Source organism: Ranitomeya imitator, chromosome 2, assembly GCF_032444005.1.
Source record: "Ranitomeya imitator isolate aRanImi1 chromosome 2, aRanImi1.pri, whole genome shotgun sequence".
NCBI classification, from domain to species: Eukaryota; Metazoa; Chordata; class Amphibia; order Anura; family Dendrobatidae; genus Ranitomeya; species Ranitomeya imitator.
In genome coordinates, this window is record NC_091283.1 from 524018885 (window position 1) to 524039517 (window position 20633).

The window sequence follows — 20633 nt, forward strand, 5'->3', positions numbered from 1 at the left end:
CTTAAGGCTATGTGCAGACCGTTTTTGTTGTCCTTGATGCTTTATAAAACTAGCTTTTTCGTAGAATTTTTCTTTTCCTGAAGCAGTTTTGAAGAGTTTTTAAGCTTTTTTTTTATTGTTTTTTTTTTTGCAGCTGTCTGACTGGATGTGTCAAATTAACAGCGAAAGCAGAGCAATCCGCCTCAAAGTAGTGGCATTTTAATTTTTTTCCCTAGTGTTTTCCAAAATCTGAAGAAAAAAAATATTCAAAATGCTGTATAAGTGAACAGAAAACCAAATCAATATTGAAAAGAATAGGAAAAGTTTTTCCTAGTGTTTTATTTTTTTTTTTTTAGACTTTGTGGCGTTTGTTTTGGAGTATCCACTCCAAGAAACATCCCCAAGAAAACTCTGTGTGAACATAGCCTAATAGAGGTCAGCAGAGGAACATTTTTTGAATACGAGAGAAATGCTATCCAAATATAAGAAGCCCTTGACTAGGCCTTGTTCAGACTTCATGAAAATTTCCAGAATATATGGACAATTAAACTGTAGTCAAACTATGGCATGGACTACTAAGATTTTTGGTCTATTTCTATCAATATTTTTGAAGGCCAGTATTTTATTTTTTTTCTTTTGAGCACTAAATTCTAGGAAAGAACACAAAAACCCTTAGCCACAAAGGAAACATTTAACAGATTGAACTAGTAATAATGATTAAAAACAACCTTTCTTGCCATTGCTGAACCTATAACTAAAATATATACATATACACAGTAGCTTAAAAAAAACAAAAAAAACATGGTATATGAGAGAAGTGAGAGGCTATTTCTGCTATGCTCTAGTTGTGAACTTACAGGGCGAATTATCTGCCTCCTGGCACAATATGAAAACAGATGCCAACTTTGAAGAAAGAGGTGTCGCCATAAAAAAAAAATTCTGAGAAGGTAAAAAAACCAAGAAGAGATGTGGAGAGCTTAAATGGAGGTCCAGAAATGCACGATTCCTAACAATCTTACAAAAGAAAGGCACGGACAGAAGTGTGTGGCATTTCCTGACCAAACTTGCTCTCAGACCTTCGCAATATAGAACAGCAATCCAGGGACGTTAAAAATTCAATACAGTAATCAAACATTTTGGTAAAAAGTGACAGCTTGGGGAATATCTATCAATTCTATTATCTACCATCCTTACAAAACTTAGTTACTTGAAGGACTCAGGTCCTGAACTGACTTGAATGATCTGAGAATGCCTTTGCCCACTGGAACATGACTTACAAAAGTAAGGCTCTGCTCACACACATCCATCATTATAGTCTAAAGTCTGGAAACGGACGTCAAAATATTCCATTTACTACAATAGAATTTTTTTTGTTTTGACCAAGACACAATATGCTGCTCCAGTCTCTGCCTTCAAATCAGAGGCAAATTGGTCTTAAAGGGAACCTGACAGGTGATACATGCTGCCCGATCCACAAGCACCATGTATCAGGCACTGGCTGCATGATCTTAGTTACGGTAAGTATGTTTGACTCTGAAACGCTGCGTTTTTTTTCCAGAGAAAAATGCCAGGGACTGGGCTGCTTGGGAAACTAGTTGGGCAGATTGGTCCCTGGCTTGTCCTTACCCACTCCCCCTAAGTGACCAGTCACTCCCTATACACAGACAGGGGCAGACCTGTCAATCCAGGGCAGCTGGTGGGGAGAAGCTGCCAGGAACCTGCCTGTCCTGTCTGAAGTGCTGCAGTGCGCAGAGTCGAACATACCTGGCTGAGATCACACATTCAGTGTCTGATGCATGCTGCTAGTGGACCGGACAGCATGTATCAGCCATCTGTCAGGTTCTATCTTCATACGTTACTATGAATGTGCTCCATGTCAACCACACTCACAAGATGTTTGTCGTATGGCACTCTATATCTAGCAACTAGTGCTGCGTGTCTCAGAGCGGAGGAGAGAAGGGGACAAGCATCTTGGCAGCAGTCAAGACATATCGTCCTCATCTGATTTGGTTGCATCAGATTGTTCATGCAAAGTGAAGGGGAAAGAAGTTGGTGCTACTGATAGGCTTAGGCCGGGATCACACATGCGAGAAATACGTCCGAGTCTCACATGGTAATACCCGGCATTGCCGCCATCACTCAGGAGCGGAGAGTGCGGCCGCATGTATTGCTATGCGGTCGCACGCTCTGCTCCTGAGTGACGGCGGCAGAGCCGGATATTACCATGCGAGACTCGGATGTATTTCTCGCATGTGTGATCCCGGCCTGGCCCACCACAAGTGTCAGGTCAATGGATGACCTCAGCTGTCAATCTGCTTAATCCACCCCTAAGTGACCACATTTATGTCTATTTATGCGTCTGAACCATTCTTTGGAATGAGAAGTATGTGACTGTATTCCAGGATGCTGATCCATCAGATCTGATTTACCATGATGATACTAGCAAATATTATTTTACTTTGCTATCTGTAGAAAGAGGAATATGTGATTTTCTAGATATTAAAAATATATATATATTTATTTTTCTGCATGGCTTTTCTTATATAACATAGATAACAACTATTGGGATCTATGATAATAATGTGCAAAATGGCTTTTTCAGAGTCACAGTTGTGTTTTGGTATATAAAAGAATTTATGTTGGGTGCTATACCTCACGCCAATTGTTTAAATCCATAGCTATCTAAGACAGGGAAACTAAAGCTGGCCACATCTGAGATAGCTGGCAACTGGACGGTTCTGTCACCAGACTCCCTCATACACATACATTTTCCACAAAGAGCAGAGAAAGCCTCTGGCAGACATTTCTGGCAGCAGCTTATCACCCCTAAAAACTAATGCATCATCTGCCTGAGAGAGTCAGGAGGCCCTCAAACACCTCAGATGGTCGGCCAGTCTCGCTGAAATCAGCAGGTTTGACCGACTTTCACAAAATAAGTATGGGTGCCTTAAATGTGATATTTTTTATAAAACAATCCAAATGTAGCTAAAATCAAGATCGTAATTGTATTTTGTATATAAAAAAATACATTATCTGACCACCAGTGTCCTGCTTCTACTCCCATATCTACAAAGGGGTAGAAAGGTATACGAGTACCCCCAGGAACAGCACCACTTTTGTTTATGCACCGTGTTTTACAAGTGGGCTTCAAACAATCACATAGAGCACAGCTGCAATACCAGTCATGGCCCATAGACAAGAGTGGCGCTGGTTTACAAAAATAGCTGATCTTTTTTCCCAATCTCATACTCATGTTACTAGAGGTCTGGGGAGTGACTTATCTTACTAACTGGACCTCTATCAAAGGCTTCACTGTACAAGCAAGGCCATTGATATGATGTTTCCTTGTTTATATAATATGCCCTCCATCACGTAAGAGCGAGGATGATGAGAGTACATACTGCACCCAGTCCTGAGGAAATAGAATTTTTTTGTATAAAAAGTGACCGCTAGTGAGATAATAGTAAATCATATACCACTACCATATCTCATGGAGCATGATTGTGCAAAATCTCCAATCTCTACAGTGTCAGTGTAAACAATATGAGGAATAATTAGAAAACTTTGTGCAAATGAGAATTCAATGAGTTGTACATAGAGACCACGTCACTTTTCACATTCTTGCACACCTATAGAAACATGGCCGCTTGGCTCTGGTTTGTTGCCAACCTTAAAAAAGTCAGGTTTTCAAAGTTTAGGTCACAGCTTAGTATAAGCGTCTATTAAGGGTGAGGTCCAGTAAAAATATATTGGACAGGTGCTAAATGATTTATCGCTGGCTGGCACCCCACCAATCACTAGAACAGGAGACCTAAAGTCCTTTTTTCGTGGGACACCCCTTTAATTCATACAAAATACACTTTAATCAATAGATCTTTCAGGATTAGTGGGTGCCTTAGTATCCGAACACCAAGCAATCATGCATTTATCATCTACCCTGTGGTTAGGTGTAAGGTCGTTTATGGGACAAACCCTTTAAATTAAGGGCAATATACACCTTTGTAACATTTTTTTTTGTCCCAATAAATCTACAATATTCTCAACTAAAACTGCAATTAAAAATCTTGTAGAACCACTGTGGATTGTGTCTGCATAGTACCAGATGACAAACAGCCTGTCTGATCCTGTATGAATAAAAGAGGTGGACAGGCACATCCAATAATAAAAAATTCTTCAAGCTTTATTCCAAATACATATCTTTAAAAAGCCATACAAGGATGATGTGGCACGGGAACCTCTGACTCGTTATTGGCATCTACTGTGCCACTAAAGGCCCAGTAGGTGCCAGAAACACATCAGAGTGGTTACAGTGCCGCATCATTTTTGGATGGATTTTTAAAGATATGTATTTGGAATAAAGCTTGAAGATTTTTTATTATTGGATGTGCCTGTCCACCTATTTTTTGCATTGGATATTTCCGGCCGGTCAGCAGCATTGGAATGGCAATCCGGAAAATAAAGACAGGTGTTTCCTAAAATGTAGGTACGATGGAAATTGTCTCTTTCTTTTTTATGTCTGATCCTGTTAGTCATCAGTCCCATTTTCTTGGTAATACACATTTGGCGGCAACAACAACAAAAAATAAAAATTGATGGCTGGCAATAATAATTAGGCCATATATTATTTGTGTGTAATTTGTCTGCAGTGTTGCTTAATATTACATTTTAGATCTATTGGAACAATAAAAAAATTGGACTCAAAGATAAACCTTCCCTTTAAGGTTAGTGCTACATGATAGTATACAAGTAGTGGCAAAATAGCGGCATTAACACAGGGAAAACCAAATGTTTCCCTGAAAACAAAGTCGAGGGCAACATTTCTAGACCTTGCAAAAGACTAATCTGGTCTATAGAAAAAAAAAAAAAAAAAAAGAGGTTGCATTGAGAGAATGCCACGATGTCACTGTACTGTGCAGGCCATGTAGCCTGAGCCTAAGGGGCAATATTCTGGGGTCATCTATGTAGAGATGTTTGACTGCTAAAATAGAAACAGCTCTTCTTTCACAAATCACCTTGCATCTATTCATCACGAGAGACATTTTGAGCCTCTCAGTAGATCTGATAGGGGTGCAATGACATACACCACCCGATTGACACTGCAGGATCCATTTCTTGTGCATTGATGGGAAAGTTTAAAGATTAAAAGGCATCTCTTACAGGAATGAAGAATGTGGTTGTCGTGTACAAGACAAGATGGTTGCAGGTCTCTTTTCTATTGTCACATATCTCATAGGACGCAGCCCAGACTTTGTGAAGTCATGGGAAGAGTCCTCTTGTGTTTGTCACACGCCATGCTGCCCTTGTGTTCTGGTTGTAATAAGGTACTAGAATACATTTCTGGAGGTCTTTTGAGAATGTCTCCAATATTAATGAAGCCATTTCAGAAAAGTGGGGAAAAAAAAGAAAAGTAATAAAATAGAAACATTTCATATAATTAGTTATATTTTGAAGTATATATATTTTTATATATATTTAATGTTAAATAAACTTAAAACCCTGATTAATCCTAAGTAGGGTTCATTTATATTAGCTCTCTCATCTTCTAACCCCGTACTGGGGCTCAGATATGGAGGAGAACGCTCGACATATCGTGAAGTAAACATGATTGACATCTAGCATGATCCGAATCTCCGCTGACTACGGCCTTTACACTGCTTGTGGCTAATTGTGTTGCAATGTTTCACAATCCACTCAAGCAGTGTAAGGGATATATACTGACACAAAGATAAAAATCCCAAACTAAATAATAAGTAACGAGGTTGTTCACCCTCTGTATGACCTACTTATACCCCCATAACATAGAGGAATCCTCGCTCGTCATAACACCAGCTGGCAGCCATAAATGCATTCCACTTTTCAGGATGGGAGGCTCAATGTGCTCAGTTCCTGTCCATTGCAACACTTACACGTAACTCCATAGACAACGTGTGGATGGAACTGAAGACCGAGTCTCCTCCTGTGCTGCAGGTTAAAGCACTGTATGACTTCTCTTCGGAGAAAAGGTGGCCAGGGCATCACCACCCCCAGAATGGGTAATAGAATATAATGGGAGATACAGTTTTCTTGTCAAAAAGTACCATAAAATAAACAAAAGAAAATAAAACCTACTGATCACCATGCACAAAATACCAAAATTAAATTTTGTGAAAACAATTCACATTTTGATTTTTGGAGGCAGTAAGGCGCGGGTTAGGACTACATCAGGATTGGGCATGAGGAATCCACTGGCTGTTATCCATGGGTCTCCGGAGCAGCTCTTCCACATGCCTTGCCACATCCATACTATCATCTAGGTCAAAGTCGCCATCAGGATCCAAAACAGAGTCAGGACTGCAGGGAAGAAAAAAAAAAGTGTTTTCAGTGTGGTTAAAAAGGAACCACATCCCCTCTGATAAGAAACTGCAGCTGCATCCCCCTCCTCCCAATTTTCTATTTGCTCTTAAAACACTAAACGGAGCTTTGAGGAAACAATGAGGTTTGAACACATTTATAGAAAGCATATTGAAAGAGAAGGGAAAAGCTGCTCTAAGGTAAAGTTATTTACCAAATGACAAGACGTCATACTGATTACTACCTGTTCTCCAGATTGTGGTGAAACAGAGAAGTCAGCAACTCAGTGAGAAAATGAATGTACGAGCAGATCAGCATCACCTCATTGGAGGCAACATATACCCCCAACCCCTCAAATTGATTGGGGACACCAGCCGCGAGAGCAGTGGCAGTCCAGTTTTCTTTTTTTCACTTATTTCCCTATCCCAGGCTTATTCACAAAAGTCTATATCTCCAGAAGTTAGAAGACTGCTCTTGAGGAGACATGGAGAACTTTGTCTGGAAGCCATATTAACTACAGTACTGTGCGACAGTTTTAGGCAGGTGTGGAAAAAATTATGCAAAGTAACAATATTTTAAAAAATAGAAGTATCAGTACTTTATTTGAATCAATTAACAAAAATCAAAGGGAATGAATAAAAAAGAAATCCAAATCAAATCAATATTTGGTGTAACCGCCTTTGGCTTCAAAACAGTATCAAAGCATATTTTGATGGATAAATAGCTGCCTTTACTTCTCAGCATTGAGGACACCATCCTGACTTGCTTTCTGTTGCAGCCAAATATTTGATATTTTGACTCATCAGTGCAGAGCACCTGCTGCCATTTTTCTGTACCCCATTTCCTATATTTTATGCATAGTTGAGGCGCTTGGCCTTGTTTCTATGTAAAAGGTATGGTTTTCATTGAAATTCCTCTATAAAGACCATTTCTAGCCAGACTTCTTCGAACAGTAGGTGGGACCGACTAGTTGCTGCTAATTCTCAGCTGATGCCACTGCTGGACATCATCTAATTTTTATAGGAAGTAAGCATGAGTCTTTCATTTACGATACGCTACACTTTATTGATCCCGGGGAAAATTGCTGTATTAACCCCTTCATGACCAGGGGATTTTTCGTTTTTCCGTGTTCGTTTTTCGCTCCCCTCCTTCCCAGAGCCATAACTTTTTTATTTTTCCGTCAATTTGGCCATGTGAGGGCTTATTTTTTGCGGGACGAGTTGTACTTTTGAACGACATCATTGGTTTTAGCATGTCGTGTACTAGAAAACGGGAAAAAAATTCCAAGTGCGGTGAAATTGCAAAAAAAGTGCAATCCCACATTGGTTTTTTGTTTGGCTTTTTTGCTAGGTTCACTAAATGCTAAAACTGACCTGACATTATGATTCTCCAGGTCATTACGAGTTCATAGACACCAAACATGACTAGGTTATTTTTTATCTAAGTGGTGAAAAAAAATTCCAAACTTTGCTAAAAAAAAAAAAAAAAAAAAAAATTGCGCCATTTTCCGATACTCGTAGCGTCTCCATTTTTCGTGATCTGGGGTCGGTTGAGGGCTTATTTTTTGCGTGCCGAGATGACGTTTTTAATGATAGCATTTCGGTGCAGATACGTTCTTTTGATCGCCCGTTATTGCATTTTAATGCAATGTCGCGGCGACCAAAAAAACGTAATTCTGGCGTTTCGAGTTTTTTTCCCGCTACGCTGTTTAGCGATCAGGTTAATACTTTTTTTTATTTGATAGATCGGGCAATTCTGAGCGCGGCGATACCAAATATGCGTAGATTTGATATTTTTTTTATTGATTTATTTTGATTGGGGCGAAAGGGGGGTGATTTAAACTTTTATGTTTTTTTTATTTTTTTCACATTTTTTTAAACTTTTTTTTTAACTTTTGCCATGCTTCAATAGCCTCCATGAGAGGCTAGAAGCAGGCACAAGCCGATCGGCTCTGCTACATAGCAGCGATCTGCTGATCGCTGCTATGTAGCAGAATTGCACGTGTGCTGTGAGCGCCGACCACAGGGTGGCGCTCACAGCGACGGGCAATCAGTAACCATAGAGGTCTCAAGGACCTCTATGGCTACAATGGAGACGCATCGCCGACCCCCGGACATGTGACGGGGGTCGGCGATGACGTCATTTCCGGCCGCCCGGCCGGAAGCGGTAGTTAAATGCCGCTGTCTGCGTTTGACAGCGGCATTTAACTAGTTAATAGGTGCGGGCAGATCGCGATTCTGCCCGCGCCTATTACGGGCACATGTCAGCTGTTCAAAACAGCTGACATGTCCCGGCTTTGGTGCGGGCTCACCGCGGAGCCCTGCATCAAAGCAGGGGAGCCGGCATCGGACGGTATAGTACGTCCGATGCCGGTAAGGGGTTAAGTTTCCTTGGTCGACCACCTCATCTACGGTCCTCAACATTACCCATTTATTGGTGCTTCTTCAAAAGAGCTTTAACAGAACATCTTGAAACCTCAGTCTTCTGTGAAATCTTTGCATAGGACAGATATTTGCTGATGCAGTATAACTAATGTGTCTAAATCTTGCCACGGTGTGTGACCTGTGATATGAAATGGATGGTCTTAAAGGGAACCTGTCAGCAGGATTGTGCACAGTAACCTGCACACAGTGTCAGGTCGGCGCCATTACACTGATTACAATGATACCTTAGTTCAGAAGTCCCCAACGTTTCTGACCTTGAGAGCCACATTCAGCCTTGAGAGAGGGTTGTGAGCCACATCCAGCCTTGAGAGAGGGGCGTGAGCCACATCCAGCTTTGAGAGAGGGTCGTGAGCCACATCCAGCCTTGAGAGAGGGTCGCGAGCCACATTCAGCTCCCGCCCCCTCACAATAATGGGAGCCAAAGCCTTTCCACAAAAAATCAATCACCCCAAAGCAGTATACAAAGATCCATGGGTTCCTATAATACCCCCATTCAATGTTCTCCTATAAAGCACTCCCAAGACACTGTCAAATCCAGCTTCAAACACCTCCTCTGACAGGTGGTGTCATCTTATCACCAGCGTACCATACTTAAATCATCTCAAAACCCCTAAGACCAGTATATGTGCATCCAGATCTGCTGTTTTGTGCAGGGCTGCTCACAAAATTCACCATTTTCAGATGTGCTCTTCATAACTGTTTGCCAGCTTAGTGCAATAGTTCCAGGTGTAGCAGACAGCTGCGAGCCACAATTCATGGGACCGCGAGCCACATGTGGCTCCCGAACTACAGGTTGGGGACCCCTGCCTTAGTTGATGAAATTAGTCTTGTGGTTGTTGTCTAATCTTTATTTTCAGTTAAGGATATGTTCGCGCCCCGAGGCGGGCCTGTGGGGGGTCTTCATGTGGTGCTCTCCTCCAAGATGGCGCTGCCTGCGCAGTAGCAGCTCTCGTCCCTTTGAACAACCTCGCCTTCATAGTAAAGTTTGGCTGTTCCTGTTTCAGGTAATGGCTGTGTTACAGCATACACATGAAAATGTTGATCACCACCTGTTTGGGATTATTGATTACTCATACACCTGACTATAATCCTTCCAAATGCCCGATTTTGGTGTATTTAGAACGGATGAAGTCTTTAAGGCAGAAGGAGATCCTGACAAATATTGATTTGATTTAGATTTTGCTTCTGTTTTTTTATTTTGAATTTTGTTAACTAATGAAATTAATCTATTAAAACTTCTATTTTGGCTCCATTCTTACCTTGCAACAGTTTTTCACACCTGCCTAAAACTTTTGAAAAAAACTGCGACACAAAGGCGCTAATTCATTAGGCAGGGGGCTTAGTCACTTTCCTTCTTTGTATTGTGGTATTAGTTACTGCTTTTGTTAAATAATTCTTCAAAATGACACAGGCACATGCGATTAATGAATTTGGTGTAAAATAAATAAAAAAAAGTAATACAAAATACACCATGGGTAGGGGGTACTCGAGTGAAGGTGCACCAAATGTTGCAATTTTTCAAAAAGTGGCAACTGATGACTCAAACTATCCATCCACCAAGTGAAAAAAACAAAACAGGCGAGCACTAATAAAATATACTTCAATAAACATGCAGATACAATAATTAATTGGGAGCAAACAAAATATGGTACAAAACAGAAAAAAAAGGAAAAAAAAAAAAAAAAAAACACATGCAAAAAGCAATGATAAATCTGGGCCAATCTGCTAAACATAATTTGTTCTGGTTTGTGTACACCTCCTTTTTACCATCTACGGAATGATGAGCAAAGGAAATCTGATTTATCATATATACATCAGTGTATAACTCACTTCTGCTGGTACAAGTTATAGTGTGACGGAGTGCAAACTGCAGGGGATGGTGCCTGGTCCATGTAGCTGTTTGGTGGGATTACATCAGTGGTCACAAACCTTACAAAACAAAACAAATATGTATAAAATATATTAATGAGCCATTTGTTCTAAACACAAAAAATTATGATTTTTTTCTCCAAGTAGGATATTAAGTACCGTATTTTTCGGACTACAAGATGCACTTTTTCCCCCCCAAAAAAGGGGGGAAAATGGGAGGTGCGTCTAATAGTCGCAATGCAGGCTTACCGTGGCGGCAGAGGTGCGGTGACAGAGGTGCGGTGGCAGAGGTGCGGCGACAGAGGAGGCGCAGTAAGCGGGGTCCCTTTCTCCGGTGAGGTGATGCAGCAGCCCGGTAAGCAGCAGAGCCGGGTGAATCCTGTTGTTATCGGTGGTGGCGGCCATTTTCCTGAGGCCGCGCGTGCAAAGATGGAGCGCTTTGCTTCCCGGGGCTTCAGGAAAATGGCCGCCGCAATCTCCATCTGCGCACGCGCGGCCATTTTCCTGAAGCCCCGGGAAGCAGAGCGCTTCATCTGCACACGCGCGGCCTCAGGAAGATGGCCGCCCCCACCGATAACAACAGGATTCACCCGGCTCTGCTGCTTACCGGGCTGCTGCATCACCTCACCGGAGAAAGGGACCCCACTTACTGCGCCTCCTCTGCCGCCACACCTCTGCCACCGCAGGATTCAACCGGCTCTGCTGCTTACCGGGCTGCTGCATCACCATACCGGGGAAAGGGACCCCTCTCACGCCATACCTCTCACTGCGCCACCTCATCCCAGCACCTCCTCATCCCAGCACCTCCCCACCTCTGCCGACACCATGCCTCCTGTGACCCTGCTCTGCCACCGCCAGCCCTCAGGTAAGATACTGTAAATTCGGACAATAAGACGGACCCCCATCTTATAAAAAATCTTTTTTTCTGCAATTTTCACCCCAAATTTGGGGTGCGCCTTATGGTCCGGTGCGTCTTATAGTCTGAAAAATACGGTAGGTTATAGCTATACTATAAGGTGCATGTACGTTTACGTTTCCTCAGCCCACAATCTACCAAAACACTTGTGCATGCTCTCATCATCTCCCGCCTCGATTACTGCAACACCCTCCTCTGTGGCCTCCCAGCTAACTCTCTTGCACAACTCCAGTCTGTCCTCAACTCTGCTGCCCGGCTAATCCACCTCTTTCCTCGCTACTCCCCTGCTTATCCCCTCTGCAAATCGCTCCACTGGCACCCAATTCCCCAACGAATCCAGATCAAACTACTAACACTGATCTACAAAGCCATCCACAACCTGTCCCCTCCCTATATCTCTGAACTAATCTCTCAATATCTTCCCTCACGTAATCTTCGATCCTCCCAAGACCTCCTACTCTCCTCCACACTTATTCGTTCCTCACACAACCGCCTCCAAGATTTCTCCCGAATATCCCCCATCCTCTGGAATTCCATGCCTCAACACGTCAGACTATCCACTACCCTCGGATCCTTCAGACGGAACCTGAAAACCCATCTCTTCAGGAAAGCCTACAGCCTACAATAACCATGCCGCCGCCTCACCGCCGCCAGAGCCACCGCCTCACCCCTACCTTCTGTCTCTTCCCCACTATCCCATAGAATGTCAGTCCGCAAGGACAGGGTCCTCTACCCTCTGTACCAGTCTGTCACTGTAAACCTGTTTACTGTAACTGATATCTATAACCCTGTATGTAACCCCTTTCTCATGTACAGCACCATGGAATTAATGGTGCTATATAAATAAAAAATAATAATAATAATAATTCAGTAAACAGAAATATCATGGTCCGTAATGGAAAAGAAGATGAAGACTAAGGGGATCGGCCATGAGTTCTTGCATTCTGGGATGATTTATATAGACAGAGAAAGGATGCTTACTCTGGGACCACTTGCTTTATGGCTGGCTTTACATATCCATCTGCTTTTGCTACAGGGAATGAAAATAAAGAAGAATTAAATCACATACCAAGTGCCACCAAACTTCTCATTCATTGCTGCTTATTATTACCAACAGCCATTCTCATGTACAGCACCATGGATTCAATGGTGCTATCTAAATAAATAAATAATTATTATTAACAATAATAATAATAATAATAATAAAAAGGCAAACACGTATACCTGAAAATACTGAAAGATACATTATGCCTGACTGAGCACTTAGCTGATTTTATTATCAGGCCTTCCATCTGAGTAACTAATATTTTTGGCCTGAGTGATATACAACTAACTATATATGCATCTTATCGTTACCTAATATTAAAGAGAATTTACCCAACAAAGATAGCAAATGGAGTAGGTAACCAGAATGTACCCAAGTAACTATTGGCATCACCCAGACCAGTGGGTAAAAGCAAGCTCACATCAGGATGCCACAGATTATTGATCCTTAGATGCCAATTGCCTTTAGCCCTTAGTATTTCTTTAGGGGTACGATGGTACATGCACAATGCTGTCATGGGGCAGTAATGTGCTGAGCAGCAATATTCCAGCATTATGCATTGCAGCATTTTTACAAAAAGGTTTTCAATAGTGCAACTTGTATAGATGAAGCACATTGTTTTAATGAACTTTACCTGTACAAGGTGTGAATGGGAAGGAAATTATGTATATCGCAAAATCAGCAAAGATAAGGATAGAAAGCTAGGTACAAAATGCGACAATCTAGGATCAAACAAGCAGCTAGCTCACACATGCATACACTTCTACCACTACAGGGTGATCGGCAGGTGGGTCAGCCTTACAAGGATTGCAGAGCACTGGCGTGTAATACTTTGAGAACACTTCGTCTTTTGGCCTGTCAGGAAACACATAGATGAGATAGTTCAGGTCTCCAAGTCGGTCCGCCAGCGAACGTACTGAAAAATCTCGGCTGGTAAATGGCATCAGGTTCCACAAGGCCCTCTCCGCTAAACAGACACATTACAGGCGTGTTAGCTCATGAAGAGAAGCAAAATATCTGAATTTGACAAATTATCTCAGAATTGCATAAAAAAGATAAACTTTTACTATCTGATGGTCTAGGAAACATGATTAATACAAACACTCATTTCTCGAGCGTCATCTACTGGAAGCAGTGATCCTAACAGTTAATATCGACTCTTTAATAAGCCTTGCAATATCAATAAAGATAAAATCCAAACCAGAATTTCAATTTGCAGACACGGTCCTGGTTTGGCTTTTATCCTAAGTAATATTGCAAGACTCGATAAAGAGTCTATATTGACTTTTAGGCTGGCTGCTTCCAATAGGTGGCCCTGGAGTTCTAGTTCTCTTCTGCTCTGAAGAGAAAATTAGCATATTTAATTTCCCAAAAGAGCAAGCATGGCTTATAAGTCTCCTCACTCTGACATGCCAGGCTTGGCTTGTCGCTCTCCACAAGGAGAAACGTTAGCCCTTAGACCAGTGATGGCGAACCTATGACAAGCGTGTCAGTGCTGACACGCGTAGTCATTTTCAGGGGCACACGGGCGCCGGCCGCGGCCCCATAGAAATTAAGCATCCTTTAGCATGGCAAGCCGTTCCGATTTGTTATCGGATCGGATGCCATGCAGGAGGTCTGTGCCGGAGGTCTGTAGGCCCAAACAACAGAGCTCCGGCGCAGAGCGTCTAGGTCTGGAACTTCCAGTAGGCCCGAACTTCCGGCTGGCGCAGCAGGGAGCAGCGCAATGCCACTAAAACAACAGAGCTCAGGCACAGAGCGTCTAGGCCTGGGACTTCCGGTAGGCCCGAACTTCCGGCTGGCGAAGCAGGGAGCAGCGCAATGCCGCGGGGGACGCACTTCTGAGGCCTGAGGTGATCGCTGTCTGGAGGCCCTGTGATTGCTGTCTGCAGGCCCTGTGATTACTACAGCAACCATCATCCAGTGAACTGTGGGGTGTCATTGGCCATTACTGAGATAAGTGAGGGGGAGGCTGCAAGAGGCCTGTGCTATGGGTGCCGTTTCCCGCCATTAATTTACATTAGGAACGCCATCTTGCAGCATAGTACAGACTCCATTTCACCACCATTACTGCTGTGCATCCTTATTAACACCTATTTCTGCTTATTAACTCTGCCCTTTCCTAAAAGTTACATGTGCCATCATATGGTCAGTTAGGTTAGTTAACCCCTAATTGCCTGCAGGGCTAACTATAAATGTTCTCTCACTGCCCCTCTCATGGAGAAGCCACAAAATAAAAAAACAAAGTTAAGTAAAGGGAGTGGTAGTAGCAGTAGCCGACCCTTTCAAGAGACATGGACTAAGATGTATGGCATTATAGAAAAAAATGGCAGATCATTTTGCGTTCTATGTAGTGAAACGGTAGTAAGCAGAACGTGGAATGTAAATAGACATTTTGAAACTAATCATTCCCAGCTCTTGAAAAAAAGTGAGGATGAAAGGAAGGAATACATTTCCAGGCAGCTACACCTTCATAAGAGCCAATCTAATTCCATCCTTAAATTTGTAAAAAGCTCTACAAACTTAACATCTGCAAGTCTGAGCATTGCTCACTCCATAGCTCAGCATGGAAAAACACTCAGTGAGGGAGAATTTATTAATGAAACTCTCTTAAGATGTGCACCAGTTCTATTTCATGATATGCAGAATAAAGATGCAATTATTAAGAGAATATCTGAGTTACCACTCAGTAGAAATATCATAAAAGACCGAATAATTAGACTGAACACAAACGTACAACATCAATTAAAGAGAGACATAAGTAATTGTAAATATTTTTCGATCTCTCTTGATGAAACTACGGATGTCACATCACATGCTCAGTTGGCCATTATTGGTCGATATTCTGATGGTCTCACAATGAGAGAAGAGTTGATAAAGTTAGTATCAGTGCCAACAAGTACATCAGGAAGTGAAATATGTAAGGTTGTTATGCAAACATTCTGTGACCTAAGCATTGATATCTCTAAAGTTGTGTCAGTGACGACAGATGGGGCACCAAACATGGTGGGGAAAAAAGTCGGATTTGTTAAATTGTTTACGGAAGGTATTGGACATCCGATTGTGCCTTTTCATTGCATTATCCATCAGGAGGCTTTATGTGCCAAAGCAGGATTCACTGACTTAAACGACTTAATGTCAATTGTTACAAAAATAGTTAATTTAATATCTGCTCACCCCCTTCACAAGCGAGAATGTTCTGCACTTTTTACTGGAGGTTGATTCCACCTACAGTGGACTGCTGATGTACAATAATGTAAGATGGCTGAGCCGAGGCAAAGTTCTTGAGCGCTTTGTGGAGTGCTTTGAAGAAATTAAGGTATTTCTTGAGGATAAGGATCTGGGAAACTTTCCTCAGCTCTATGATTCTAAGTGGGTCAACAACTTGATGTTTTTTACAGATCTCTCTGTTCATATTAATGAACTGAACTTAAACTACAAGGTTTTGGCAAAAGTATTGACGTTATGTTTGAATACATAAAAGCTTTTGAAAGTAAACTTAAAATTTTCAAGCGAGATGTAGAAACTAAAACTTATAAGTATTTTCCTCGAGTAACAAAGTATTTTGAGAAGGCCAGTGCAGCTGTACAAAATGAAATGGAACCCTTGCATCTAAAGTACCAGCATGTTTTAGACTCATTACTTGACCAGTTCAGTGATAGATTTAATCAATTTAGAAGCCTAGAACAGACCATGAAAATAATTAAGTATCCTGATGTAGTAGTATACAGTAGTTTGGAATTAAATGGTTTCCAGTGGATACAAAGTGATGATTTGGAGATGCAACTTGCATAATTTCAGGACAGCATCTGGGCTCAGGTGTTTGTTGACTTGAGGTCAAAGCTTGAGAATCTAGAAAGGCGCCGCTTGGAGAATCAAGAGGAGTGCCACTATGAACAGGAAATTTGGAGTGCCTGGAATAGGTTACCAGACACTTTTAGCACCCTGAAAAATATAGCAATGGCTTTACTCACTATTTTTCCCTCTACCTACTTTTGTGAGACCTTATTCTCAGCATTAAATAATATCAAAACCAACAAAAGAAACAGATTGACAGATGAACTTAGTAGCGCTTGCTTGGGCTTGAAGTGTACAAAATACCAACCTTCAATTGAACATTTAGCCAATGAAATTCAGCAACAAAAAAGTCACTAAATCAGTGATGGCGAACCTGTGACAGTCCAGCTGTCGCAAAACTACAATTCCCATCATGCCTGGCCATTCAAAGCAAAAGCTTTGGCTGTGAAGACATGATGGGAATTGTAGTTTTGCAACAGCTGGAGTGCCACAGGTTCGCCATCACTGGAAGAATTCCCCCTCCCCCTCACTTATCTTAGTTCACGGCACCCCACACAAATTAAATAATAGCAAGACCAACAAAAGAAACCAACTGACAGATGAACAAAGAAGTCACTAAGCAGGCAAGTTAAATAATTATACATATTTGTTATTTAAACTATACATGTCGCAAAATTATGTTTTTTTTCTCAAGGTGACACCCCACCCAAGTTATGTTAGTTTTTTTGGTGAAATTTGACACACCAAGCTCAAAAGGTTGCCCATCACTGCCTTAGACCTTAGTTACAGGCTGAAACTTACGCAGCTCAAACTTCCACGCTATTGTGATGCCTCCTATCTCTGAATCACTGAAGCGCAGGAGAAAAGTCCCATCTCTCTTGTTCACCAGCATATCATGAGCTTGCTGCTTGTTGACAAAACCCAAAATAGCCCTAAAATAAAAAATAAAATATACCTATGACCTTAGAAGATATCTAAATTACACAAGGGAGATATCTAAATTACACAAGGGATGGTAGCACTGAACCAGTAATTAGTAGAATCGAAAGATAAAAAATAAGGAAAATGCTTATAACAGATACAGGTGCCTACAACACATTAATATCTTCTTTCAACTAAGATTAATTGTGACGAGTATGTTCTTATTCACTGCTGATGACAACAGGATGGCACAACTTAGAGGGAAGGTGCACCTTTCATGATCATATTACTTTTAGATGTAATATTCTGTGCATAATACATCATTACAGAAATGCAAGTTTCATGTTTCTGATACAGAGCTCCAAATCCACTCAATAGACCCAAACTTAAAAATGCCCTCCCCTGACATTTTTAGCCCTAAACCTGTGTATATGTGTGTATGTACTGTGATATGTAATTGTGTTAATGTACTCCCCTACCGCCGTCTTCTCCAGGACCCAGTGCCGTCAACGCTCTTCAGACTCTCCGTGTCACACCCGGATGTGGGTTTTACAATATACGCCTATGGAGCGTCAGAATGAGGCCTCATAGATTTCCATTGTAATAGCTTTCCGAGCATAGAGTTATCTGGCTGATCGGAAGCACCATCAGGTGACTCAGAAGTGGAGTGGGAACAAAAAAGTGCTGGATACTGGAGAAGACTCAGTTAGGGGAGTATATTAACACCCTGCCATTACACTAGATACATATATACACGAGGTTTAGGGGGAAAAAAAAAAAGTTTATGAAAGTCCTTTAAGGGTATGTGCACACGTCAGGAATCTTTGCGGAAATTTCCTGAAAAAACTGGACTTTTTCCACAGGAAATCCGCATGCGTTTTTCTCGCGTTTTTGTGCGTGGATTTTTTGCATTTTTTTCCAGAGCTTCCCAATGCATTAAATAGCGGGAAAACCACGAAAAATCCGCAAAATTAATGAACATGCTGTGGTTTTTTCCGCGATGCGTTTTTATTGTGTAAAAAAATGCAACATGTGCACAAAAAATGCGGAATGCATTAAAAATGAAGGGATGCTTAGTGTATGCGTTTTTGCAGTGGAAAACCGCAGAAAAAAACGCGCAAAATCCAGAACGTGTGCACACAGCCTAAAAGTGAACAAGACGGCTACCTACAGTTGTCACTAGAGGGAGTAAGGTCTGGATTTGGTAATCTCTGGTGCTCTCTCTAGTGGTGGTTCCAGCATGTTATGTTTTTAACCTATGTCTATACAGGATAGCTGAAGCCCTACATCAGAAAAATGGAGTTCCGAATAGCATAGATAGAGGGGGGAAGGGGCAAAGGGTTATGAGCTTACCACGCCATGCCGTCAGATGCTGAAAGCTGAAATCTGTGTGTCGGGTGCCGATCATGCTGGTGATGTTCAGCCAAAGATTCAAAGAAAGGAAAGCAAATGGAACATCCATCCAGCGATATATAAAAAATTATTTCTTGCTTTATTGAGGATTCATTAAACTCCATGTTTTTAATGAATCTTCAACAAAGCATGAAATAATTTTTCATATATCGTTGGACGGATGTACTTTCCTTTCTTTGCATCTTTAGTATGGATATATTCTAGAATTACTCAACATTGAATGATGAACTTATTTTGGTAACATGAATCAAAAAGAATAATGTAAATGTTGTTTAGTGGCGGAGATTCACTTAAAGGACTTTCGGTTATAAATTAACATTAGAGACAAGGGCAAAGAATTGCCCCAGAGATAATTTGCAGTAGAAAACTTAGCATGTTTATGTGGGTAAGTGGTTGGGTGGATCAGTGATAACGACGTGCTGCAATGGCCTCTTGGCATTTCTGAACCTTCCACAGTTCACACTTACCCATCATTCCAGTGAGGCTTTAAGTGTTTTTTCAAAACTTCCATTACTCCATCAAACCACTGCCAGAAGGTGTAATTCCATCCTGGCAAATTCTCCTGCGTAAAAGAAAAAGGCACACGATTCAAAACTACAGCTAATTGCTTATGTCCCAATCTGCCATGATGGAGGAAAGGGCAGAAAATAAGCCGTTTTTATAAAATGTATCTGCTACATCGATCTATTTGTTGTGCAAGTCTTACATAACCTTTCCTAAAATGACACGAGTAAAAATTAGATAGTGCTCTTTGCATTACCAGTACACAGTAGCTCAGCAATGTGCTGGACTAGGGTGTGATATTCCAAAGCAGCTACTTTGGATTGTGACCAGCTCGGAGTGTGTGACCCCCTAACTGGGCACAGAATGTAATCAGATACTTGTAATTTAATAGCCTCCGGCCAGTTAGCCTCTCACCCTATTAAACTGCGCCCAGGACACGGTCATGTTGTTGTAGTCATCCTTGTGGTTACTGGTGTTGTTGAAAAGTTTCTGTGCCAAGAACACTAGATTTTCATCGCTGAGCCCTCGGTTACTCTGGACCTCTGCCTTAAACTTCATGTTCAGAGCCTCACAAAGCTGCGGCCAAAGAACTTTGTCTGGGACCACAAATGGCACCCGGCCCTGTGGAGAACAAATGCAAACATAACTAGATGGAAAATTTTCCACAGGGAAAAAAAAATGAAATACTGGGAATAATAGCTTCTATGTAGGTGAAACCAGCAATGCATTGTGAGCACACTAGAACAGGAGGGCCCAAGACCAGCACCGTTTAAGTCACATCAAAGAAACGTTTGACTTACAGGCTCGGCAAACGCATTGTCCCACAAGACTGTCGCTGTAGCATTGTTGTCCTGACTCCCATGGACGATTACCACAACAGGGAGGGAAAGAGTCTGCAGGAAAAACAGATTTATTTGGAAAAAATATACCGTAAATACATTTTTTTTAAATTCTAAATCTAATGACAGATTATTCTATTTTTCCAAATAACATAGTAAAAAAATGTTTGGTCAAGCGGAAACAGAACCTGACGAGTGTCAAATTATCAAAAATTCTGGATGATAGAGCAGTCACATAAAATTAGATTAACTTGTAAGGAAAGACAGCACTAATTAAAGGGAACCTGTCACCCCGTTTTTTAAAGATTAGATAAAAATAGTGTGAAATAGGGGCAGAGCTGGGCTTTACATTAGTGCCTTTTTGTGCCTTTATTCCCCCGTTAGGCTGCCGAAATACCTTTGTGAAGTGGCCGTTTTGTCCTGTCACTCAAGTTGGTCAGGTCGGATGGGCGTGGTCAAATAGCGGTTCCTCCCCCACCTCTTGCGTTTCCCTGCGCAATTTAGTCCCGCCGTTGGCGTTGTGTTTAGCACCTGCGCATTAACGTCTAATTTGGCGCCTGCGCATTATGCTTTGC

The 20633-nt window shown here is 41.7% G+C and overlaps 1 protein-coding gene and 1 long non-coding RNA gene across 3 annotated transcripts in view; one reads left to right on the top strand and one right to left on the bottom strand.

The window, feature by feature from the left end:
• The window catches only part of LOC138664828 (uncharacterized), a 617141-nt gene that overhangs the window by 456678 nt on the left and 139830 nt on the right, over positions 1 to 20633 (top strand). The gene's annotated exons all lie outside the window — the stretch shown is intronic.
• Positions 4494 to 20633, bottom strand: part of LOC138664827 (signal transducer and activator of transcription 5B) — a 233500-nt gene continuing 217360 nt past the window's right edge. The window contains exons 13-20 of one of the 2 annotated variants that reach the window (XM_069751807.1): positions 20020 to 20112; positions 19634 to 19840; positions 19183 to 19277; positions 17183 to 17313; positions 13386 to 13550; positions 12520 to 12568; positions 10584 to 10682; positions 4494 to 6309 (exon numbers count right to left, since the gene is read on the bottom strand). In XM_069751807.1, the coding sequence (XP_069607908.1) occupies positions 6180 to 6309; positions 10584 to 10682; positions 12520 to 12568; positions 13386 to 13550; positions 17183 to 17313; positions 19183 to 19277; positions 19634 to 19840; positions 20020 to 20112 (969 nt within the window). In that variant the 3' untranslated portion in view covers positions 4494 to 6179. The remainder of the gene's footprint in view (positions 6310 to 10583; positions 10683 to 12519; positions 12569 to 13385; positions 13551 to 17182; positions 17314 to 19182; positions 19278 to 19633; positions 19841 to 20019; positions 20113 to 20633) is intronic. The other variant, XM_069751808.1, reaches the window with a different exon arrangement.